General features: G+C 45.8%; 1 protein-coding gene across 3 annotated transcripts; it reads right to left on the bottom strand.

Annotated features, from left to right (window-relative positions):
* Window positions 1–5632: 5632 nt before the first annotated feature.
* Window positions 5633–25516, bottom strand: LOC130315689 (oocyte zinc finger protein XlCOF8.4-like). Of its 3 annotated transcripts, none has more exons than XM_056552764.1 (7): window positions 25448–25516; window positions 23773–23920; window positions 23187–23345; window positions 18866–18992; window positions 18718–18782; window positions 18179–18551; window positions 5633–10505 (listed from the first exon to the last, which is right to left on the bottom strand). In XM_056552764.1, exons 2-7 carry the CDS (start codon window positions 23848–23850, stop codon window positions 9652–9654), a joined length of 1656 nt encoding a protein of 551 aa, XP_056408739.1. In that variant the 5' UTR covers window positions 23851–23920; window positions 25448–25516; the 3' UTR covers window positions 5633–9651. The 3 variants fall into 3 exon arrangements, with proteins under 3 accessions (XP_056408739.1, XP_056408741.1, XP_056408740.1); XM_056552766.1 differs by having other exon boundaries at window positions 18191–18551; XM_056552765.1 differs by lacking the exon at window positions 25448–25516 and adding an exon at window positions 24402–24423.
* Window positions 25517–25792: the final 276 nt, after the last annotated feature.

Below are 25792 nucleotides of genomic sequence, written 5' to 3'. Positions count from 1 at the left end.
AATACACAATAAAGGAGCAACTTATGCAGAAAGTGCGCCTACAAGGGGACATAGACTTTGATGGAGCTATCCTACAAATTTATCCTGACCTGTCCCGCCGCACACTGAGGCAGAGGGCCCTACTACGCCCGTTGCTGAGACACCTGCAGGAACGTAACATCCCGTATAGATGGGGATTCCCGTTTGCCTTATATGCCACCTCTGGAAACCAGACAGCCTCCTTACGTCACCCGGGAGACCTCTCTCCCTTCCTGACTGCATTGGGACTCCCACCTTTGGCGCTACCTGAATGGATCGCCTACCTGAGGGACCCTTATGCCCCCCCCCAACCTTGAGACCTTCACAACGCCCCCAGAACCGGCGCCTGGCTGATGGGGAACCGCTCCCTCAAAGACGCCGGCCTACCAGATCGGAGTCGAGGGGAATGGAACTGTGATTGAATGGAACTGTGATTAAGTTTCGCATCAACGACCAATACTGTCTCCGAGCCTGCTGTTGACCGCTTGTATACCCTCCAGTGGCCCACCTGATTTTCTGCCGGCCCTATCAATGACTATACTCCTGTCATAATCTAGTTCCCACCCACTCTCCCTTCCTCCCCCCCCTTCCTCTCAACCACCTCTTCCTACCCCCCCCTCCCTCTCTACCACCTCTTCCTCCACCCCACCCTCTCCATCACCTCTTCCTTCTCCCCCCCCTCCCTCTATACCACCTATTCCTTCCCCCCGCCCTCTCCACCATTCCCTCTCCGCCCCCCACTCCTTCCTCTTCTTGCCCCCTCCCCCCTTACACCTTTCCCCCTGCCCTCTCCTCCATTTCCCCTCAACCCCCCACTCCCCCACCTCCCCATCAGTAGCATTTCTCCTACGAGCTGCTGCTGCTCCCCCCTTATCTTGAGTTTAGGCGGTGGTATCACAAACTGCCGCCGCCTTTGTTTAGCAGTTGTAGAGGCCTGGGATTGACGGACCCAGCCGATAGTTCTAGTTATTTCCTGATTTCGTTGGGCGTTTATAGAACTTGCTCTGATACTTTCACATCGTACCCTTCCCCCCACTAGGGTAGGTGTAGTTTACATACACCAGATACGCAGACGTCTAGTGCTGCAGGTAGATTTATTTGCAAGTACACTTGCTTTTTCTTTTACAGATCTTGTATTTCTATTTATTTTTCCTTTTCCTAACTTTCTCTATTTCCCTTGTGTGTCTTTTTGCCCCCCGATCTAGGACTTGGGACTTGCCGCTGACCCCTGCACTCCGAACCCCCTCCTCCGGACTCAGTGACTACGAGCATCATGTCGGACGTTAAGGTAACCACTTTAAATGTCCAGGGTTTTAATACCCCGGAAAAGAGGTCCCAAATTCTATACCACTTACACAAAAACCACACAAAAATGTTATGTCTCCAGGAGACTCACTTTAAGACAGGCCATATGCCAGATCGCCTGGGTCGATACTTCACCACCTGGTTCCATAGTACAAACTCTGAGTCTCGCTCGAAGGGGGTTTCGATTGGTTTCCATCGTTCCCTACCCTTCTCGGTCCTGGACGTCAGAACCGACCCTGAAGCCAGATTTCTGTTTGTTAAGGGGACGGTTTTGGAGCAGGTGGTGACTGTAGCGACGATTTATGCCCCTAACTCACTGCAAATCTCATTCCTCACACGTACGCTAGAGGAATTGTCCTCATTCACACAGGGCATGTTGATATTGGGGGGCGACTTGAATTTAGCTATACAACCCCTGCTGGACACCTCCGCGCAGCGCTCTGCTGTCTCCTATAGACAACTTAGTACACTCAGGAAACTTTTGCACTCCATGCAGCTGTGCGATGTGTGGAGGCTCCAGCACGCCACTGATCGAGACTATACATACTACTCTAGCCCCCACAACATTTACAGCCGACTGGACTACATATTCCTCCCTCACTTTTACTTACCCAGAGTGACATCGTCTCAAATTGGGAACTTATTCCTATCTGACCACGCACTGGTTCACTGCACAATATTCTTCCCCACCCTCACCAGACCGCAATATAACTGGAGATTAAACGAATCTCTACTTCTTGATACGCTCTGTCTGTCCGATCTCAAAACCACCATAGCACATTTCAGAACTGATCACGTTTCTGATGATACGCCACTCCCCACCCAATGGGAAGCACTTAAATGTGTGTTGCGGGGTGTGCTGATCAGACATGGCTCCCGCCTCAAAAAGGAGAGATCGGAGAGACTGCGGCGTCTTCTCGAAACATTGTCTTCCCTGGAGGCACAACACAAGCGGTCTCTACAGGAATCCTCTTTACGTGCCCTCATCAAAACCCGCCACGACATCTGTACCCTCCTTAACGATGGTTACAAGTACTACCGACAGCACTGCTCGAAGACTTTCTATGAGTGGGGAAACAAACCTGGGAGATTCCTGGCCAGGGCACTGAGAGACAAGAGAGCTGCGCTCTATATCCCGTCAATCACCACGTCCCAGACTGGGAGGTCCTTCCTTAGGAAGGATATCCTTGCCGCATTTGAGTCTTATTATACCAATCTCTATAATCTCCCATCGCCCGCCGACACCCTATCATCGACCTCACCCCACCTCTGCCTGACTGACTATATTACCGATACAGCCCTCCCCAGACTGTCTGAGGAGGACATTGAGCTCTTGGAGGCCCCGTTTGGGGAGGAGGAGCTGGCCACGGTGATTAAGAACCAGTCATCGGGGAAAAGCCCCGGTCCAGATGGATTCACGGCCAAGTTTTACAAGTCCCTGGGGGATGACCTGCTCCCCCTCCTGCACGGGGCGTTCAATGCTATCTCCCTCAAATCTAATTTCCCGCGAGACGCCCTGAATGCCCATATTGCAGTGATACCTAAGGAGGGCAAGGACCCCAATTTGTGTGCCAGTTACCGCCCCATCTCCTTGTTGAACGTTGACACCAAACTATTTGCCAAGCTGTTGGCGAATCGCCTGACCACTGTTCTTGGTCCCCTAGTCCACCCTGACCAATCTGTCTTTGTTAAATCGAGGGAAACCAGGGACAATACTGTCAGAGCATACTCTATCATACACCAGGCCAAGACATCTAGCCAATCATTAATGTTGCTGTCACTTGACGCCGAAAAGGCATTTGACAGGGTGGACTGGGGGTTCATGAATGCTGTCCTCGTGCAGATAGGACTGGGCCCTTCAATGCTGGGACGAATTTTGGCCCTATATAATAGCCCCCAGGCGAGGGTGCGAATTAACGGCTCCCTTTCATCTCCCATTCCAATCCGGAACGGTACGAGACAGGGGTGCCCTCTCTCCCCCTTGCTTTATGTTCTGTGCATGGAACACCTGCTGATTGCCCTAAGATCGAACCCTGCGATTACCGGGTTTCGACAGGGGGTGGAGAGTCACACCTGCTCTGCGTTCGCGGATGATTTGCTCCTTTACGTCGCGGACCCTCTGGTCTCCCTGCCAGCTATATTGCGGACCATAGAGACGTACTCTCACTTTAGTAACCATAAAATCAACCTGACCAAAAGTGTTGCCCTCAATGTGACCCTCCCTGAGGAGTTGGTGACTCGACTTAAGGAAGCCCACCCTTTCAGATGGTCCTCCACATCCATTACCTATCTGGGTGTCCAGGTGCCCGCGAATCTATCGGATTGTTACGCCCTTAACTTTCAGCCTTTGCTGTCTACGATTGAGGGGGACTTGCGGAGATGGGCGAGGGATACCTTTTCGTGGTTGGGTAGAGCGAACATCCTTAAAATGAATGTTCTCCCGAGACTCCTCTACCTATTCCAGACTGTGCCTGTCACCCTCCCCCCCGCATTCTTTAAAAAGATAAACAAGCTGTTTAGGGACTTTATCTGGGCAAACAGGCCATCAAGGATAGCCAGGCAAGTCTTAATGAGAAGTAAGCAGGCGGGGGGCCAGGCGGTCCCGGACAGTCAGGCCTATTATGTTGCAGCCACTCTGGTGAGATTTCTAGACCTCTTTCACGGTCACGCGTCCAAGAGATGGGTGGGATCCGAGTTGGGGACTGGCAAACAACTGGCCGCCTTCCCCTGGTTGCCCCCAGATGCCCTGTCCTGGGAATACATCCGCACTCTGCCCTGGGTGTTGAGGGAGCTGGTCACGACCTATAGGCGCTATATAACGAAGACTGAGCTAATTGTACCAGGTGGACCCCTGACCCCGGTCACTGGCAACCCCCTCTTCACTCCTGGTTTACACCGTACTGACTTTTTAGGGATGACAGGACGAGGGTTCCTCCCGATTAACACCTTCTTGGACGGTACGAGACTGAAACCCTATGAGACACTGGTCCCTGAACGCTCCCGTACACCGCTAGTCCAGATGCAATACCTACAATTAGATCATTTTATCCGGACCATGGGACAGACCCTGTTCCTGGCAAGACCACTCTCGCCTTTGGAACAGATGTGCGTCTCTGACTCTGCGCCCCTCAGGCCTGTATCACAAATTTATCGCTTATTTATGGATAGGGCTGAGCAATCGCCTCCAAGGTATGTGGGGGCGTGGGAGTCGGAGCTACACACGACCTTTGCTCCCTCGGACTGGACGACTGCTTTTACCATGTGTCACCGACTGTCAGTATCATGTAGGGCGCAGGAGACTAACTTTAAATTACTATCCCGGTGGTACAGGGTTCCTTCTACTCTACACCGCATGTACCCCACTGTACCGGACTTATGTTGGCGTTGCGGCGCACCTGGTGGAACAATGACCCATATTTGGTGGTCGTGCCCCTCATTGACCCGTTTCTGGGAGGTGGTGGTTGCCCGCATCGCCTCCATTACTGGTGTGACTTACATGAACCACCCAAAAGCCCTCCTACTTTCCATACTACCCGCCACTAGGAGAACCCCCTCTAGGGCACTGGCACACTTCCTCCTCATGGCTGCGAGAACTGTCATACCCAGACATTGGAAAGACCCTTGCCCCCCGACCATTTCTGAATGGTACAGGGAGATACTCTTCTTGTGCCGTATGGAGGAACTGATGGCAGACTCCTCAGGTAGACAGGAGAAATACACTACGATTTGGCTTCCCTGGCTCACTTTTGTTAACTCACCCTTCTACGCGGCGGATGATGGTATCTGAGGGGGGTGAGGTAGCCCTCTCGTGGACCGGGGCCGGAGTGTTGGGGTGGTGGCTGCGCCCTTGAGTAGAGATTCAAGTGAGTACCCAAGTTCTGATGTTTCTCCTTCCTCCTCTTCTAACCCTCCATACTTCTCCCCTTGTCGTCTTTCCCAGCTCTTTTCCTTTACCCCTTTAATTTATTTTATTTAATTTTATTTTTTTTTCTCTGTTTTCTCGTATCACTGACCTTTATCTCTTCCTAAACACATGAGGATATAGAGACATGTTTATTGAAAGTTTAACTACTTGTTTGATCTAGTGCAACCTGTTAGTATACACGGCATTGTATATTGCCCTCAGATGACATTCCTTTCCTATTGATACTTTGTACCAGATGTCCATTGCCTTATCTTTTTCATGCTGTTTTTCCTATTGATTCGACTGCTGAGGATTCTCATTGAGTACTCTACCAATGCTCTTTGATACTGTTTGTTTATTGCTCATTTAATAAAATTCTTCTGAATGGAAGAAAAAAAAAAAAGAGGAGTTTCAAGCAAAGTTCTGAATTCTTATTTATTTCCGTATTATCTCCCAAAATAGCTACCTCAAATTTAAATGCTATATCTATCCCCAATCTCTTTTTAAGTTCTTCATATCTCCTTTCCCAATATTTCTGAATTTTTCTGCACGCCCAAATAATATGGGTGTAATCCGCCTCATTTAGCTGGCATCTTGGGCATTCTGCGTCAAGCCTATACCCAAATCTCACCAAGTCAACCGGAGCCAGGTGAGTTTTCCACAAAATGTTCCACTGGATAAAACTGTGATCCCTATTAATTGAAACCCTATTAACATTCTTAAACACTAAAAATCTTCATTTTTACAGTGAAATTGTTTCATCCACCTCCCTTCTACTCTATGTAAATTCTCTTTGTTTATTTCCACCAATAAGTTTTTGTATATTTGGGTCATATCTTTTTTATTATAGAACCCATTCCCCAAAAATTCAATAATATTATGTGAATCAACCTGAAATAGTGTTTTATCTACAGTGCATTTATACACGTGATATATTTGATAATATCTGAATCTATAGGATTCCATCTTACTTTTAATTGTACAAAAGTGCACGTTTTCCCTTTCACAAAAATGTGTTCAATTAATCTTACCCCGACCTTAATCCGAGAACCACTATCTTGAAATTCATTAAATTCCTTCAACCTAGGGTTAAACCACACCGGTGTAAACCTAAGATTATTTTTTATATGACAAATTCTTTTAAGATTAACCCATATTTTCCTAAATAATTTGCATTGCGTGATAGTAACAAATCATCGTTACACCACAATAATATTCATATTGCTGCAATAATACAGAAATTACAGACTCTAAATAATAAACTCTTTAGAAAAAAAAAAAAGGAAAGATAGAAATAGATAGGAAAAGAAACAGATAAACCTGACGTCTAGCATAAAACGTAATAACCAATTAGTTAATGAAAAGGTTCTCAAGGAATTGCTCAAGAAATTTTGCCATGAAACAGGTTTCTAAAATTTTGAACTGGGAACTTTTTTTGCGCCGATGGTTGGAGGGGGGTAGAAGATCTCTAGTATATCGGAATAAGCGTCTAGTCACCAATAGTAGGTGTGTGATTCAGCAAGTTGAGATAGAACAGAAATCTCAAGAAGTAACCGCAAGTTGAACCATTTCCAGAGTAAAATTAATCTCTTTTTGTTGTAACCAAGAAAATACCGTATATATACAGGAGTATAAGCCAAAGCCCCTAATTTTACCACAAAAACCAGGGGAAAAAACAATTCAAGTATAAGCCTATCATCACCCACTGCAACAAACACCCATCCCTTTTCCTGTCATCATCCATCCCTCTCTTATCGTCTAATCACCTCCCCAGTTGTAGCTCTCGGTGGCGGCAGGTCTTTTCTTGTTGCCTGGAAAGGGACAGGTCCGTGACGTCAGGGGAATCCCTGCATGGCGGTGACCCTACCCCAGCATCACTAGTCAGGGGCCGGATAGATGGACCAGATCAGCTCACTTTTCCCACTGGTATGTGGACGGTCCCTGTGAAGACAGTCCCTATCATGGATGAGTCCGAGGCTGGACCGAAGAAGGGGGGCCTCCCGGTGAAGATGGACAACCCAGACCACCACCATCTGTATGCCTGGACTGATGTCAGTACTAATTTTTTTTTCCACTCAAGTTTAAGCCAAGGGGGGGAATTGTCACCATGAAAAAATGTGCTTATACTCGAGTATATACAGTAATAGAAATATCTTCCCACCAGAAAGATAAAATTTTCAAGCAAGACCCCTGTATATGTAAAAGAGTCCACAACTTACTCCCACACCTCCAACATTGAGAAGATTCTGGAATACCATGTGGCAAAAGGAGAGGAGGAGTACCAAACCCCCGACAATATAACTTATGTAACGGAGCTGGATGTGGATCCTCTAACCTTTGTGGCTGATGACTCTGACCGTATCGGAAGTGGAGTCTAAGGTGCTCCTGGTCTTCACCAGAGCCAGTCGCAAGGCAGGATGGGCTTGCTGTTCGCTACCCCCGACACGGCTTGACCACACAGGTAGCTGGGCAAGGCGAGGTACAGGAGGATAAGGCAGTAGCGTAGTCAACATAGCAGAAGGTCATGGCAGGTGGCAAAGTTGCGGAGTCAAATAATGTAGTGGAAGGTCTGGATGCACGGGCAAGGCAAACAGGCTATAGGGAACGCTTAATCTCAGGCTAGGGGCACTGAAGATCCGGCAGGGAAGTGTGGGAGGTGCAGGGACTTTATAAGATAGTGTCAGGTGCAAACAGTAATTATGAGCCTACTGGCCTTTTAAATTTCAGAGCTCCAGCGCATGCGTGCCCTAGGAGACGGGGATGCATGTGTCAGAGCTGAAACACAGCAGAGGAGGCGGCAGTTGTACAGAGTAAGTGACGGGCTGGGACTCGCATGCGGGCGCGTCCCGCAATGCGAATCCCAGCCCCGCCGACAGCCGGGGACAAGTGAACACTGCGCTGGCGGCTGGTGCAGGCGGCTGGGCGCGGGACTTAACTTATATAAACTCTCCTGTATACGAATACAGGAGGAGAAGCCACGTGAGCGCTAGAGATAAATCCGCACTGTTCTTCAGAGAGTTGGATATTCAGCTCCTCTTCTCATATAAGATGCATTTTGGTTACTATTAGGAGCAGAAGAAATCAGATAAGAATAAAGCTTAGATATTATTATTATTTAGGGAATAAATACAATCTCTCTAACCAATTTCAGGGACGTATGTTAGTATAACGCTTAAAACATTGGAGAGTAAAGATAAATTTACTTATAAAACCCCAGAAAGCCTGAGATTCCTCTATGGCCAAAGTCTTAGTAGAAGAATATAAATCTCGTAACGTAAAAGAATGTAAACGTTCCCACAAAGGGGAAGAGGGAAAATGTGTTTAGTAATAACCATAGGGAATAAAGAAAGTGGGGTTAGGGGGGAAGGGAAATCAGAATCAGTCGTAGAGCAGTCTCGTAATACCGACAAAGTTATATATAAAAGAGGAAAGAACTAGAGAGGCCAAGGAGGAGTGCGGGGGCCACAAAATGGGCCCTATAGAAGGAGGGACTGAGGAGAATTCCATATCCACATGAGGAGGAATATAAAGGGGAGGATGAGAAAAAGAAGAGCGAACGAGCTCTAATAATCCAGACGAAGGAAAAGCTTTATAATAAGTGTGTAAATCCGGAAACACAAAACCGCCGTCTAATGTCTTCAGGGTGAGCGTCTATACGGGACACGTGGTCTCTTCTGAATCATAACAAAATTACTAAATAACCATCGGATAGAAGAAAAATAACAATTCCGTACTATGATAGGGACGGACTGTAAAATATAAAATATTATTGGTAAATATAAGATTTAAGAACCTTTTTCCTTCCAATCCACGACATATATGGGAATTTACGAGCGTGTAACTGGGTCTTCAATCCGTGTAATAATGGCGCAAAGTGTGAAGTAAAGAGATCTTGTACCAGATGTGATCAGATCTCTAGGGATTTTATACCCCGGGGAGGACAAAGAAAAGGAAAAGAATTACACCGATGTTTACTGAACCCGGGGGACGCTGAGATATTGACGACTTCTCATATAGAAAAATGGATTCTATGATCTGAGACCGAAAATAGACGTCAAGACGGGAAACGCTCGTCTAGGGTTTGTGATAAATAAAAGTATCTGCAGCGTCTTATGTTCAGAAGAGACGATCTTCAAGGGAGACGCGCGGATCCTGTCTGATGCCTTGAATTAAAGTCTCTATAATCATAATGAGAAGGGGGCGGGGACAACACTGACGCGTTACATTCCCTATATACAACCTCAGGGACAATATTACATTTATTATAAGTCCAGTGTGCGGAGATGAATATAAGAATAATAAATCATATAAGAAAGAAAACTTTTATTAACAATTGGGAACAAGTTTGGAGATGCAGTATATGATATATGTATAAATGTCAGATATCCTATGTACATGGTTAATATATAGATGTGTTATCTGCATCATTTATTGCTCTGAATTGGCTTCTCTCCTGCGTGAGTTCTTTTATGATTAACAAGACTTGATTGCTGAGTAAAACATTTCCCACATTCTGCACATGGAAATGGCTTCTCCCCTGTGTGAGTTCGTTTATGTTCACCAAGAATTGATTTCTTAGCAAAACATTTTCCACACTCTGCACATGAGAATGGCTTCTCCCCTGTGTGAGTTCTTTGATGATAAACAAGATTTGCTTTCTCAGTATAACATTTACCACATTCTGTACATGAAAATGGCTTCTCTCCTGTGTGAGTTATTTGATGTTTATAAAGAGTTGATTTGTGAGTAAAACATTTCCCACATTCTGAACATGAAAATGGCTTCTCTCCTGTGTGAGTTATTTGATGTCTAACAAGACTTGATTTAAAAGTAAAACATTTCCCACATTCTGAACATGAAAACGGCTTCTCTTCTGTGTGAGTTCTTTGATGTTGAACAAGACCTGAATTAGAAGTAAAACATTTTGCACATTCTGAGCATGAAAATGGCTTATCTCCTGTGTGAGTTCTTTGATGTACAACAAGATCGAATTTAGAAGTATAACATTTCCAACATTCTGAACATGAATATGGTTTATATACTGTATGAGCTTGCTGATGTCCAACACCCCTTCTATGACTTTTATTTTGCTGAACATCCTGTGATGAGTGAGAAGACAGGACCTGTATATAAGGATGAGATGACAGATCTTGGCTGTGAAGGGCTGAGGTTGTATCTGGGATAATGGAATGTTCTTCATATGTATCTTGTGTGATATCATCATCTGCTTTATAATCTGAAGATATAAGATTCTCCTCTGATCTCCTGCTACAAGAATCTGCAGAGAATAACACAGATTTTATTATTAGTATTAACCCCTTAACAACCCTTAAGGACAACCCTTATTAACCCCTTAACAATCCTTAAGCTTTTGTGTTTCCATTCTTTTCTCCTCTCCTCATAGCCATAACTTATTTTTCCATCTACACTGTGTTTGAGAGCAGTTTTTTAGTGGGACCGATCTTCCACTGTATTAACACCCTTCATTTACTGTGCATTAAAATATAAGTCCATTCAATCACAGCGATATCTAATTTGCATAGTTTTTGTTACACTTTACAACTTTTTAAAAATAATTACAACAAAACCAAAAAAACTTATTTTGAAAAATGTACATTTTTAAAAACATCTTTAGATTTTTTTTTTTATACACTTTTTGGTCCCTCTGTAGGACTTGTATGAGCAGTCATTGGATTGCTCATACAGATCAGTACAGTATTTACTGCATTGATCCATTAGAGCCGACCATAGACAGGCTGTATCAATAGCAGAGTCCTGGCAGTGACAGAGTCCTAGCAATCATGTTATGTGCCCTAAAATTGACTTGTTCTCCTCATAGATCAGGTTGGTACGATCGGTATGTATAACGTAGTGTTATCTTTTACTCCATTTTTTTTATTTAAACTTATTTTACTGAAAAGTGAGTAAAGAGACGTACAGTGTAAGTACAGACCATGGAAGTCTATGACAAAATCCCATTCAGCACAGCATGATGTATACAGAGTGAGGACAGCTGCATAACACAGTCACTGACTACAGACACAATACAACCTAAACCGGGAACTAGAGCCTGCGCAGAACTCGTTGTTCAATCCCACTCCTGCCCGCTTCCGATGATTTTTTTGACCAATTTACCCATGCCTGTAGGGTGTTTGCTCCACTCCTGCTAAAATGCCTGTCCAATCCCGCCCGCTAACATAGGAATGTACAGACACTAGGGTGCAATGCTCTGCACATACTCCCCATGTAAACTTTCCATTTCTATGCAGAGCACTTTTCAGTAAAAATGACACCTTAGCCGGTGGCAGGGGGAGGAGACTATTGGGAGGGGCACTCTGAGTGTGAGACCCGCAGCCATAGTGCCTGACTGCCCGTACGCAGCAGCCTCCTGACCATCTGCGTATTTGGAGTTGGGTCCCGTGGGATCCCAATCCCAGTGTATCCCTCTACCGGGAATTTTAAAGGTGTACTCCGCCCACAGGATACAAAGGATAGGGGATAAGATGTCTGATGGTGGGGGTCCTACCACTGGGGACCGCCGCGATCTCTGTGCAGCACCCGACATTCCCTAAAGTTTTTTTCAGAATGTTTGGTTTGGGCGGCCGGAGATGTGACATCATGCCACGCCCCCTCCCATAGACATGAATGGAGGGGGCGTGACATAACATCACATCCCGGCCACCCAAACTCGGCACTGTTAACATACTGTTTAGAATGCCGGGTGTTGCACGGAGATCACAGCTGCAGGACCCCCGTGATCAGACATCTTATCCTTTGGGTAGGGGATAAGGTGTCTGTGGGCGGAGTAACATGTGGTGGCGCAGTATGGGAGTTATTACCAAGTACCCTTGCTGTCCTGTCGGGCAACCTCCCCTCAGTGTCCCCTGGGCCCCCCCTTGCACCTGCCCCCCTCCCCCCCCCCCCAATGAACATATGTTTACCATGTATTATACTGTGTAATGTGTGAAGAAAGCATTGTCACTTTAGGAAAGGTTAAAAGGGGTTATCCAGGAAAAAACTTTTATATATATATCAACTGGCTCCAGAAAGTTAAACAGATTTATAAATTACTTCTATTAATAAATCTTTTTTTTTTTTTTAGTAGTTTTATATTATGTATACAAACACAGAGAAACAAACATAAAAATTCTATTATAATACAAGTCTTCCTTAGTTAAAGGAAGCAACCAGTATACCTCACTATAAATATAATATGTAAAGAAGAAGAAAAGAGGAAAAAAAAAAATCTATTAAAAAATCTTAATCCTTTCAGTACTTATGAGCTTCTGAAGTTAAGGTTGTTCTTTTCTGTCTAAGAGCTCTCTAATGACACGTGTCTCGGGAACCGCCCAGTTTAGAAGCAAATCCCCATAGCAAACCTCTTCTTAACTGGGCGTTTCCCGAGACACGTGTCATCAGAGAGCACTTAGACAGAAAAGAACAACCTTAACTTCAGAAGCTCATAAGTACTGAAAGGATTAAGATTTTTTAATAGAAGTAATTTACAAATCTGTTTAACTTTCTGGAGCCAGTTGATATATATATAAAAAAAAGGTTTTTTCCTTGAATACCCCTTTAACATGTGAGTTATCATTTGATTGTTACCCAGGAGGTATCAGTGACCATGTGACCAATGGGACCTCCCCTATAAAAGCCCTGGGAGGAGCTAGCGCTCCCTCTCTCTTCCTGCTGAGGTCCAGTGAAGTGGAGCCTAGGAGGGTGTTCAGAGTCATAGGAGCCTCAAGTCCAGTCTGCAGCCACAAGATACAAACCTACAAGTAACCACAGTCACAGTATTGTCAGTCACCAGTCAAGTCTGTCACAGTCATCATTTGTCTAGTCAAAGTGGCCTGCACTAAAATGTCCACAGCTACTACAAGTCCCAGCAAGCCCTTCAGGTCTCTGAAATCCCTGGTCACCTCCTCTGGCCCTGGCTGAACTGTATAGACTTTTCCACCTGTCTAACCTCAGTAAAGCTACTGTTGTCCGTATCTTGGCGTCAGATTCCTTATTGCCCCCCGTGCCTCGCCCAGGATCCAGCGACATACCTTCGGGTGGTATTGAGGATAAACCATACCCTGGCGTCACAAACACAAGGGGTTAATGCCATCTGCCCCTAGGATAGTTCCATCTGCCCTATATCACACCCCCATACCACAAACACTTTAAACTTGAGCAGGTAACACCTCCTGAGCCACCACGGATAGGGTAGGACCCTAGACTGAGCTGGAAAGAATTCCCTCCCTTGGGCAGAGGGACCCCCCACACTACCCACCAGAAAAGGAAGAAAGGAAGGAGAAAGACAGAAGAGGAAAGGGTTAAAGAGAGGAGCCAACTACTATATATACTGATCCTATAGAGATGATAACAGTATATAGATAGAGCTGGAGGGGAGGTGTATAACTATGATATATACTGATCCCTTAGAGATAGCAGCAGTATACAGATAGAGCTGGGAGAGGAGGTTTCTGGGAGCTTCCAGGATAATCTGATATGTGATGATGTCATCCTGTAGTTCATAGGGAGTCAGCTGACCTAGGACTGACCACTTACCCTGACACATTAAACTCTGATTTTCTGTGGGTCAGACTTATCATCACATGACCCAGTTACAGTAATTAAAGGGGTTCTCCGGTGCTTAGACTTCTTATACCCTATCCAAATGATAGGGGATAAGATGCCTGATCGCGGGGGTCCCGTCGCTGGGGACCCCTGTGATCTTGCACGCCACAACCCAGTTAAAATCAGTCCCCGGAGCGTGTTCGCTCCGGGTCTGATTACTGGCGATCACAGGGACGACGGCGTGTGACGTAACGCCTGCGCCCCCATGTGACATCATGCTCCGCCCCTCAATGCAAGCCTACGGGAGGGGGCGTGATAGAGAACACGCTCCAGGGGCTGATTTTAACTGGGGTGCGGCGTGCAAGATCACGGGGGTCACCAGCGACGGGACCCCCGCGCGATCAGGCATCTTATCCCCTATCCTTTGGATAGGGGATAAGATGTCTAAGCGCCGGAGAACCCCTTTAACTAACAGAAAAGTTAAAGGAGTAAGCTCAGGGCATATTTAAGAATATATATATATTTAAAAGAATAAAACATTTTTTTAAACTAGTCATAAAAAATATGTAAATTGGGAATCGTTTAAATCGTACTGACCTAAGAATCAAATTAGCAAAAGTGCATTTTCTTTTCAGTTTCACCTCACAAATAATTATTTTTTCCAGTTTTATATAATATTTTATGGAAATGAAGGATTTCATTATCACGAACAGTGGATCCGGCAAAATACATGTCTGTGTCTATTAACGGGGGAGGAAAAAATTAAAGATGCAAAAATTATAATTATCTACATCATTAACCTGTTAAGTACCAAGGGAATACCTGTATGCCCCGAGTCCGCTCCCTTTCTATAATGCGGGGCCACAGCCGGGAACAGTAACTAATAGCGCGCGGCACTGATCGCGGTGCCACAAACTATTAACCCTTTAGACGAGGCGTTCAAAGTTGATTGCCACATCTGAAGTGAAACTAAACTACCACCGGCTAGCTCAGTGGGCTGTTCGGGACCGCCGTAGTAAAATCGCGGCATCCCGAACAGCTGTAGGATACGAGGAGGGTCCCCCTACCTGCCTCCTGGTGCCGATCGCTGAATGACTGCTCAGTGCCTGAGATCCGGGCATGAGCAGTCAAGCAGCAGAATCATTGATCAATGTTATCCTATGGGATAACAAAGATCAATGTAAAAGATCAGTGTGTGCAGTGTTATAGTCCCTATGGGATAACAATGATCACTGTAAAATATCAGTGTGCGCAGTCTTATAGTCTCCTATGGGATAACAATGATCAGTATAAGAGATCAGTGTGTGCAGTGTTATAGTCTCCTATGGGATAACAATGATCAGTATAAGAGATCAGTGTGTGCAGTGTTATAGTCTCCTATGGGATAACAGTGATCAATGTAAAAGATCAATGTGTGCAGTGTTATAGTCCCCTATGGGATAACAATGATCAGTGTAAAAGATCAGTGTGTGCAGTGTTATAGTCTCCTATGGGAGCTATAACATTGCAAAAAAAAAGTGGAAAAAAAAAAGTAAATAAAGGTCATTTAACCCCTTCCATAATAAAAATTTGAATCGCCCCTTTTCCCATAAAAAAAAGTGTAAATAAAAACAAACATATGTGATATCGCCGTGTGCGGAAACATCCAAATTATAAAAATATATCATTAATTAAACCGCACGGTCAATGGCGTAAGCGCAAGAAAATTCTAAAGTCAAAAATAGCGTATTTTTGTTCACTTTTTATATCATGAAGAAATTTATAAAAAGCGAACAAAAAGTCCAATCAATACAAATGGTACCGCTAAAAACTTCAGATCACGGCGCAAAAGATAAGCCATCATACCGCCCTGTACGCGGAAAAATAAAAATGTTATAGGGGTCAGAAGATGACAATTTTAAACGTATAAATTTTCCTGCATGTAGTTATGATTTTTTCCAGAAGTACGACAAAATCAAATTGGGTGGTCTTTGAACTGTTGCCTTTAAATAGCCAGGACCCAGCAGGGAAGGGGCTGGCTGACTGAAAGGTAGCCAGGGAAATAAGTAGCTGCTCATTAATATCAGCTGAGGTTTTGCTGTTTGAGAAACCAGCAGTGGAGCAAAGGCAAGAGCCCTCACAGTACCCACCTGTAAACAAACCCTCCACATACGGGAGCAACATATTTGTGAAGGGATTAAGCATGAAAGGCAGGAGCACGTACATCTATAGCTGGAACCCAGGACCATTCCTCTGGTCCATAGCCTTTCCAGTGGATTAGATACTGGAGGCCGCCCCTGGACATATGGGAGTCAAGGATACTGCAGACCTCATAATCCCACCCCGTCAAGGAGGTAGTGAGGTGTAGAGAACAACAACTTTAACCCTTTAAAGGACTAAAAAAAAATTCATTTTTGCTATTTAAATTTTCTTCCTTATTGTTATTGATTTAAAATAAGTAATGTCATTACAAAGTACAATTGTTGATGCAAAAAACAAGCCCTTATATGGGTCTATAGGGGGGAAATTACGTGTTATGATTTTTAGAAGATAAAAATCATAACAAGTTTAATTTCCCCCCTATAGACCCATATAAGGGCTTGTTTTTTGCATCAACAATTGTAGTTTGTAATGACATTACTTATTTTAAAACATAATTGGCTGCAAAACAAAAAAAATAAAATTATTTGTGGGGTGAAATACAAAAAACGCAATTTTGCAAATTTTTAGGGCTTCCGTTTCTACGCATTGCAATTTTCGGTAAAAATGACATCTTATCTTTTTTGGACAACATATCTTTATATCTTTATTCTGTAGGTCCATACAGTTACATGGATACACAATTTATGTAGGTTTTATTTATTTTACTACTTTAAAAAAATTATAACTACATGCACCATGTAAAATTGTCATCTTTTGACCCCTATAACTTTTATTTTTCCGTGTACGGGGCGGTTTTTGCGCCGTGGTCTGTAGTTTTTATCGGTACCATTTTTGTTTTGATGGGACTTTTTGATGGCTTTTTGTTAATATTTTTATGGTATTTGAACTTTTTTTTAGCCCTCACAGGGAGCTACAACATGCAATCTTTTGATTGCATACACTGATCAATGCTATGCCATAGCATTAATCAGTGTTATCAGTGCTCTGCTGCTCCAACCTGCTAAGCAGGCATGAACCAGTAGATCACCAATCGGACGACGAGGAGGTAGGTGAGGACCCTCCCGCCGTCCAGTAAGCTGATCGGGACATCACAATTTTGTCGCAATAGTCCAGAGCAGCTCAGCTGAGCTGCAGCGGAACTTTTGGTTTCGTTTTAGACGCTGTGATCAACTTTGATCGTGGCGTCTAAAGTGTTGATGCCGGGCATCGGCACGATTGGCCGTGCCCGGCATTAACCTTGGGTCCTGGCTGCTGATAGCAGTCGGGACCCATGGGGTTTGAAGCGTTCAATGCTCGGGAGAACGGTTTAGACCCCGGTAATGGGACTCAGGACGTACAGGTACGCCCTGAGTCCTTTAGTGGTTAAGAATAAAATGTGGAAGACCTTGGAAGTCCGCATGGAGGGCACAAGGTTAAGTCCATAGGAAACCGGGTTAACCTGTCAAAGTACGTGGTAGGGCCCAATATACAGGGGAGCCATTTTTTTGGGTAGAAGTGCAGGGAATCAAGTAGTGGGGGAACAACCATACCCTCTCCCCGATCTTCAAGGAGGGTGTCACTAATTGCCTTACAGTCAGTCTGGAGCTTCTGCTACATGGACCTCTAGAGCGATCCTTGGATTTTAGTATATGTGCTGTCGAGGCAACTTCAATAAGATTCTGCTGCACTGTGCACATGATGGAATGTCCAGATTAGACTTGTCCAGATAGACTTGTGTATTCTTTCTGCAGATTCCGCTCGGAAATACATTACAGTTTATGAGACGCCGCATTTCTGAGCGGTCCTATCGGCTATCGGAGCATTCTAATCTGCGGAATGTCGCCCGTGTTTTCTGGGAGTTTTTTCTGCACTTTTTCAGCCATTTGAACCCGGCCTTAGTGTTCTTAGTGCCAAAGAGAAAGGAGACCACATAATAAAATGGGGAGAAGAAGAAGAGAGCCCACCTAGCCTGTCCTAGAGATAAACATTTGTTTATTTGTTTGTTTTTAACCTCTCTTGCTCTGGACAGTTCCTGACACGGACAGAGGTGTCAGCAGAGAGCACTGTGGTCAGACTGAAAAGAACTACACAACTTTCTCTGCAGCATACAGCAGCTGATAAGTACTGGAAGGCTAAAGATGATTTTGAATAACTTTTAGCACCAGTTGATTAAACATTTTTTTCCATCGGAGTCCATAAAAAAGTTATTACAACCGGTAACTGAGCAGAATCTGTTACTGCTCTCTGCATTAAGTGGTTACTACTCACCTAGGCGGTTACCTGTAGGAATGTCCTCCATATACTGCTCATCACCGCTCACATCTGTATCTTGTTTTATGTCTGTAGTATTAATATAGATCAGATCTATCCCTGTAGGAATGTCTTCCTTATACTGCTCATCACTGCTCACATCTGTCTCTTCTTCTTCCTTTATGTCTGTAGCATTAATATAGATTAGATCTTTCTCTGTTTGAATGTTCGCCTTATACTGCTCATCACCACTCAAATCTGTCTTTTCTTCTTCCCTTATGTCTGTAGCATTAATATAGATGATCTCTTTCCCTGTAGGAATGTCCTCCTTATACTGCTCATCACCGCTCACATCTGTCTCTGGAGCATTAATATTGTTCGGATCTTCACCCTAAATCATAAGATGTGGAAGAAATATAGTAAAAGTCATCAGACAGTAGGAGAAGTCACGTGGGATGTTATAGATGAGCAAGAGATGAGGAGTCATGGAGGGTGAGGGGACTGACCACAAGAGCTTCACAGCCCTTCTACAGATCATAGGGAATATCTCCATCTACCTGATCATCCTGTGGAAGAAGAGGACGGGGACACCTCTCTGGTGCTGTTCTCTTACTGGATCTGACTGTAGGGAACACATACAGAGACTGAATTCATTCTTTACATACAAATAATGAGAGGACGTGTGTATATAGTCATGTCTATTACCTGGTGATGTGAGGGGCTGCTGATCCTCCATCATGACCTGATCCTTGTACTGATCCTTGTGTCCTTCTACATACTCCCACTCCTCCATGGAGAAATAGACCGCCACGTCCTGACACCTTATAGGAACCTGACACATAATGATACAGACATCACCCCGACCCCTCCAGTGGTGTTACTGTATAATGTCCCAGCAGTGTCACCTCTCCAGTCATCACCAGACCCCTCCATTACTGTATAATGTCCCAGCAGTGTCACCTCTCCAGTCATCACCAGACCCCTACATTACTGTATAATGTCCCAGCATTCCCAGCGGTGTCACCTCTCCAGTCATCACCAGACCCCTCCATTACTGTATAATGTCCCAGCAGTGTCACCTCTCCAGTCATCACCAGACCCCTCCATTACTGTATAATGTCCCAGCAGTGTCACCTCTCCAGTCATCACCAGACCCCTCCATTACTGTATAATGTCCCAGCATTCCCAGCAGTGTCACCTCTCCAGTCATCACCAGACCCCTCCATTACTGTATAATGTCCCAGCATTCTCAGCAGTGTCACCTCTCCAGTCATCACCAGACCCCTCCATTACTGTATAATGTCCCAGCAGTGTCACCTCTCCAGTCATCACCAGACCCCTCCATTACTGTATAATGTCCCAGCAGTGTCACCTTTCCAGTCATCACCAGACCCCTCCATTACTGTATAATGTCCCAGCAGTGTCACCTCTCCAGTCATCACCAGATCCCTCCATTACTGTATAATGTCCCAGCAGTGTCACCTCTCCAGTCATCACCAGACCCCTCCATTACTGTATAATGTCCCAGCAGTGTCACCTCTCCAGTCATCACCAGACCCCTCCATTACTGTATAATGTCCCAGCATTCCCAGCAGTGTCACCACTCCAGTCATCACCAGACCCCTCCATTACTGTATAATGTCCCAGAAGTGTCACCTCTCCAGTCATCACCAGATCCCTCCATTACTGTATAATATCCCAGCAGTGTCACCTCTCCAGTCATCACCAGACCCCTCCATTACTGTATAATGTCCCAGCAGTGTCACCTCTCCAGTCTTCACCAGACCCCTCCATTACTGTATAATGTCCCAGCAGTGTCACCTCTCCAGTCATCGCCAGACCCCTCCATTACTGTATAATGTCCCAGCAGTGTCACCTCTCCAGTCATCACCAGACCCCTCCATTACTGTATAATGTACCAGCAGTGTCACCTCTCCAGTCATCACCAGACCCCTCCATTACTGTATAATGTCCCAGGAGGGTCACCTCTCCAGTCATCACCAGACCCCTCCATTACTGTATAATGTCCCAGCAGTGTCACCTCTCCAGTCTTCACCAGACCCCTCCATTACTGTATAATGTCCCAGCAGTGTCACCTCTCCAGTCATCACCAGACCCCTCCATTACTGTATAATGTCCCAGCAGTGTCACCTCTCCAGTCATCACCAGACCCCTCCATTACTGTATAATGTCCCAGCATTCTCAGCAGTGTCACCTCTCCAGTCATCACCAGACCCCTCCATTACTGTATAATGTCCCAGCAGTGTCACCTCTCCAGTCATCACCAGACCCCTCCATTACTGTATAATGTCCCAGCAGTGTCACCTCTCCAGTCATCACCAGACCCCTCCATTACTGTATAATGTCCCAGCAGTGTCACCTCTCCAGTCATCACCAGACCCCTCCATTACTGTATAATGTCCCAGCAGTGTCACCTCTCCAGTCATCACCAGACCCTCCATTACTGTATAATGTCCCAGCAGTGTCACCTCTCCAGTCATCACCAGACCCCTCCATTACTGTATAATGTCCCAGCATTCCCAGCAGTGTCACGTCTCCAGTCATCACCAGACCCCTCCATTACTGTATAATGTCCCAGCGTTCCCAGCAGTGTCACCTCTCCAGTCATCACCAGACCCATCCATTACTGTATAATGTCCCAGCATTCCCAGCAGGGTCACCTCTCCAGTCATCACCAGACCCCTCCATTACTGTATAATGTCCCAGCAGTGTCAACTCTCCAGTCATCACCAGACCCCTCCATTACTGTATAATGTCCCAGCAGTGTCACCTCTCCAGTCATCACCAGACCCCTCCATTACTGTATAATGTCCCAGCAGTGTCACCTCTCCAGTCATCACCAGACCCCTCCATTACTGTATAATATCCCAGCAGTGTCACCTCTCCAGTCATCACCAGACCCCTCCATTACTGTATAATGTCCCAGCAGTGTCACCTCTCCAGTCATCACCAGACCCCTCCATTACTGTATAATGTCCCAGCAGGGTCACCTCTCCAGTCATCTCCAGACCCCTCCATTACTGTATAATGTCCCAGCAGTGTCACCTCTCCAGTCATCACCAGACCCCTCCATTACTGTATAATGTCCCAGCAGTGTCACCTCTCCAGTCATCACCAGACCCCTCCATTACTGTATAATGTCCCAGCAGTGTCACCTCTCCAGTCATCACCAGACCCCTCCATTACTGTATAATGTCCCAGCAGTGTCACCTCTCCAGTCATCACCAGACCCCTCCATTACTGTATAATGTCCCAGCATTCTCAGCAGTGTCACCTCTCCAGTCATCACCAGACCCCTCCATTACTGTATAATGTCCCAGCAGTGTCACCTCTCCAGTCATCACCAGACCCCTCCATTACTGTATAATGTCCCAGCAGTGTCACCTCTCCAGTCATCACCAGACCCCTCCATTACTGTATAATGTCCCAGCAGTGTCACCTCTCCAGTCATCACCAGACCCCTCCATTACTGTATAATGTCCCAGCAGTGTCACCTCTCCAGTCATCACCAGACCCTCCATTACTGTATAATGTCCCAGCAGTGTCACCTCTCCAGTCATCACCAGACCCCTCCATTACTGTATAATGTCCCAGCATTCCCAGCAGTGTCACGTCTCCAGTCATCACCAGACCCCTCCATTACTGTATAATGTCCCAGCGTTCCCAGCAGTGTCACCTCTCCAGTCATCACCAGACCCATCCATTACTGTATAATGTCCCAGCATTCCCAGCAGGGTCACCTCTCCAGTCATCACCAGACCCCTCCATTACTGTATAATGTCCCAGCAGTGTCAACTCTCCAGTCATCACCAGACCCCTCCATTACTGTATAATGTCCCAGCAGTGTCACCTCTCCAGTCATCACCAGACCCCTCCATTACTGTATAATGTCCCAGCAGTGTCACCTCTCCAGTCATCACCAGACCCCTCCATTACTGTATAATATCCCAGCAGTGTCACCTCTCCAGTCATCACCAGACCCCTCCATTACTGTATAATGTCCCAGCAGTGTCACCTCTCCAGTCATCACCAGACCCCTCCATTACTGTATAATGTCCCAGCAGGGTCACCTCTCCAGTCATCTCCAGACCCCTCCATTACTGTATAATGTCCCAGCAGTGTCACCTCTCCAGTCATCACCAGACCCCTCCATTACTGTATAATGTCCCAGCAGTGTCACCTCTCCAGTCATCACCAGACCCCTCCATTACTGTATAATGTCCCAGCAGTGTCACCTCTCCAGTCATCACCAGACCCCTCCATTACTGTATAATGTCCCAGCAGTGTCACCTCTCCAGTCATCACCAGACCCCTCCATTACTGTATAATTCACCAGCAGTGTCACCTCTCCAGTCATCACCAGACCCCTCCATTACTGTATAATGTCCCAGCAGTGTCACCTCTCCAGTCATCACCAGACCCCTCCATTACTGTATAATGTCCCAGCAGTGTCACCTCTCCAGTCATCACCAGACCCCTCCATTACTGTATAATGTCCCAGCAGTGTCACCTCTCCAGTCATCACCAGACCCCTCCATTACTGTATAATATCCCAGCAGTGTCACCTCTCCAGTCATCACCAGACCCCTCCATTACTGTATAATGTCCCAGCAGTGTCACCTCTCCAGTCATCACCAGACCCCTCCATTACTGTATAATGTCCCAGCAGGGTCACCTCTCCAGTCATCTCCAGACCCCTCCATTACTGTATAATGTCCCAGCAGTGTCATCTCTCCAGTCATCACCAGACCCCTCCATTACTGTATAATGTCCCAGCAGTGTCACCTCTCCAGTCATCACCAGACTCCTCCATTACTGTATAATGTCCCCGCAGTGTCACCTCTCCAGTCATCACCAGACCCCTCCATTACGGTATAATGTCCCAGCAGGGTCACCTCTCCAGTCATAACCAAACCCCTCCATTACTGTATAATGTCCCAGCAGTGTCACCTCTCCAGTCATCACCAGACCCCTCCATTACTGTATAATGTCCCAGCAGGGTCACCTCTCCAGTCAGCAGCTCTATCATCTTGTTGATGAGTTCTAGAATCTTCTGTTCATCCATTTCCTCATGTATCATGGAGTGAGGTGGGAGCCCTGGGATTGGGCTCAGGGTTCTTCCCCGACAGCACCCACTAGAGGACTTCTTCACTACTATGTAATTCTGTGTACGAAGAGACACATTAATATCACATTCCCATACATTCCCAGAATCCCTCACCTCTCCAATCATATCCATCTGTTATTCTATAGATAAGAATGAGGTCATGTGACATCACTCCCAGAATCCCTCACCTCTCCAGTCATATCCATCTGTTGTTACATAGATAAGAATGAGGTCATGTGACATCACTCCCAGAATCTCTCACCTCTTCAGTCATATCCATCTGTTATTACATAGATAAGAATGAGGTCATGTGACATCACTCCCAGAATCCCTCACCTCTCCAGTCATATCCATCTGTTATTACACAGATAAGAATGAGGTCATGTGACATCACTACCAGAATCCCTATCCTCTCCGGTCATATCCATCTGTTATTACATAGATAAGAATGAGGTCATGTGACATCACTCCCAGAATCCCTCACCTCTCCAGTAAGCCGGAAGAGTATCTGTAGGGTGAGGTTTATGATTCTGTCGGCCATCTTGTTCCTGTCTCTCTCCATGGTTGATGGGTCATCCAGGAGAATTCTCTTATACAGAAGATATCAGCAGAGGATCCTGGATTGGAGAAACCTGAAGGGAAGAAGAAGAGGAGACGATGATAAACCGCACCAGATTCTATGGAGAAATAAAATCCATTTCCTGGAGATAATCTGGGGAAACATCTGAGGAGACATTATAGTCACAATCATGGAGGCTGTAAACCTAGTCAGGGGATCCATCATAGTCTGGGGCGGAGTCATGGGGGATGGGTAGAATATGGAGACAGGAATCCAATGCTGTCTAGTTCTTACTGATGTGTCTATGGGGGGGGGGGTTAGGTTTTTGGCTTTTTAACTATATTTTTTCCTGGGAGCTGGAACTTTTGCTTTCTCTTTCCTGCATTCTACACAGGATCCGGCCCGTTGCCTTCTCCGAGCTCCAGGAACAGGACCTCACTTTCTCTGTTGGACGGTGATCACATGGGGGATGAGAAGGGATTAATGGACATTTTCGATTAAAATCAATATTGGTAATCGCTGTCAATGATTTGCTTTACTGATAAATCGCGCACCGATTAGTTGTTTCAGAAATCCTCAAAAGTAGAGCGCAGCATACCACGGTGACATCATCATTACAGATGACCATTGGGGCCGTACGGCTGGGCTTATGATCTAGAAGAAATGCCAAGTCAGGGTTAATGACAATCTCCCAGTTTCGGAAGGCGTCTCCACTCCCCCTCAATGTCCTCTATTTCACCAGGATACAGAGCACGATCATAATCCTGGAGTTACGGGAGACGGTCGGGCGATGACTTTCATCAGGACTTGATCATTGGATATAACGGTCATATTGGGTAAACGGCGCTGACATCTGTCCTGTATTATAACAGCGTTTACCACATTCTCCTCCTCAGTTATTGACGCGGTCACATGACACATTTCTGCGCTTTTCGTACTCGGATTCACATAAAGCGTTGGTGGGATCATAGGTGAATGGATCCGTGTCACACTGGGAATTATTGTCCCGGAATGTTACGTAATTGTCCAGAAATGGGGCAGAAAGCCAATCTGGTCTCCAGGGTTGGTACGACACTATGTCGGGAGTTTGAATCCTGACGTGGATGTTGTCCCTCCAGGTACCCACGTTATGGACCCTTTTCATCTGGAACACATTGTTTTTGGTAACGAAGGGAGGTGGGGAGATCCACCAGGACCACAGTGGCGGCCATCTTAGATTGATATCTGGAGGCGGCTCAGGATCGTAACCTCCAAAAGAAGTGTCCGATACCCGGAGGAAGGAGACTGATCAGGTGACAGGATGGGCGGGGAGGTGACCTGCAGCCCTTCACCATCCAGACATCCTCTGGGGGGCAGTATAGGCAGGAGATCAGGTAAATGAGTGCTGGCCGGCACAGAGCTTCCACAGAGCTTTGATTATGAGAGCTAAAGGGTTAATGATGATGACCAAAACTAGTGGTGAGTGCTGGCTGCTTATAGCTCCTGAACTCACCTCAAAGTCCTATAGAGGGTGCAGAGTGTTATTATATACTGTGTCCTTAAGGGGTTAATAATAAACAACCCCAATAATCCTGAGTTGATGGTGACCGCACATACATACCTGTATCTATAGAGGAACCGTGTGCTTACAGGACCTGCGATGATGTCACCGTCATGTGATCAGTCACATGGAGGAGGAGGAGGAGTCACATGATCATGGGCTGCTGCTCTAGGCTCATCTGCTCAGTGTATACAGGACTCTGCTGTTACATGATCATTATCACAGGTCCTTCAATCACAATCTCTTCTATCCTGCACTGTTGAACTCCGCCCACTCCTGTCACATGATCCTCCCCACAGGTCCTTTAGCCTTAGTCGCATCTATACTGCAAAACTTTACCCCCAAATGTACTGGTCACATGATTGTGACATCATCACAGGTCCTACACCTCCTGCATGTAGCAGA

This window comes from Hyla sarda, unplaced genomic scaffold, assembly GCF_029499605.1.
Source record: "Hyla sarda isolate aHylSar1 unplaced genomic scaffold, aHylSar1.hap1 scaffold_1880, whole genome shotgun sequence".
NCBI classification, from domain to species: domain Eukaryota; kingdom Metazoa; phylum Chordata; class Amphibia; order Anura; family Hylidae; genus Hyla; species Hyla sarda.
The sequence above is the reverse complement of the archived record's forward strand: the minus strand, read 5'-3'. Positions and strand labels throughout refer to the sequence as shown.

Bases quoted from the DNA above. Each gene is read 5' to 3' on its own strand.
- LOC130315689 (XM_056552764.1), bottom strand. From the start codon at position 23,850: ATGGAGAGAGACAGGAACAAGATGGCCGACAGAATCATAAACCTCACC. The intron at 18,993-23,186 runs GTGACCCTGCTG...ATTATGTGTCAG, and splicing joins TAGAGCTGCTGACTGGAGAG to GTTCCTATAAGGTGTCAGGA. The intron at 10,506-18,178 runs GTGAGTAGTAAC...TATTCTCTGCAG, and splicing joins TCCTACAGGTAACCGCCTAG to ATTCTTGTAGCAGGAGATCA.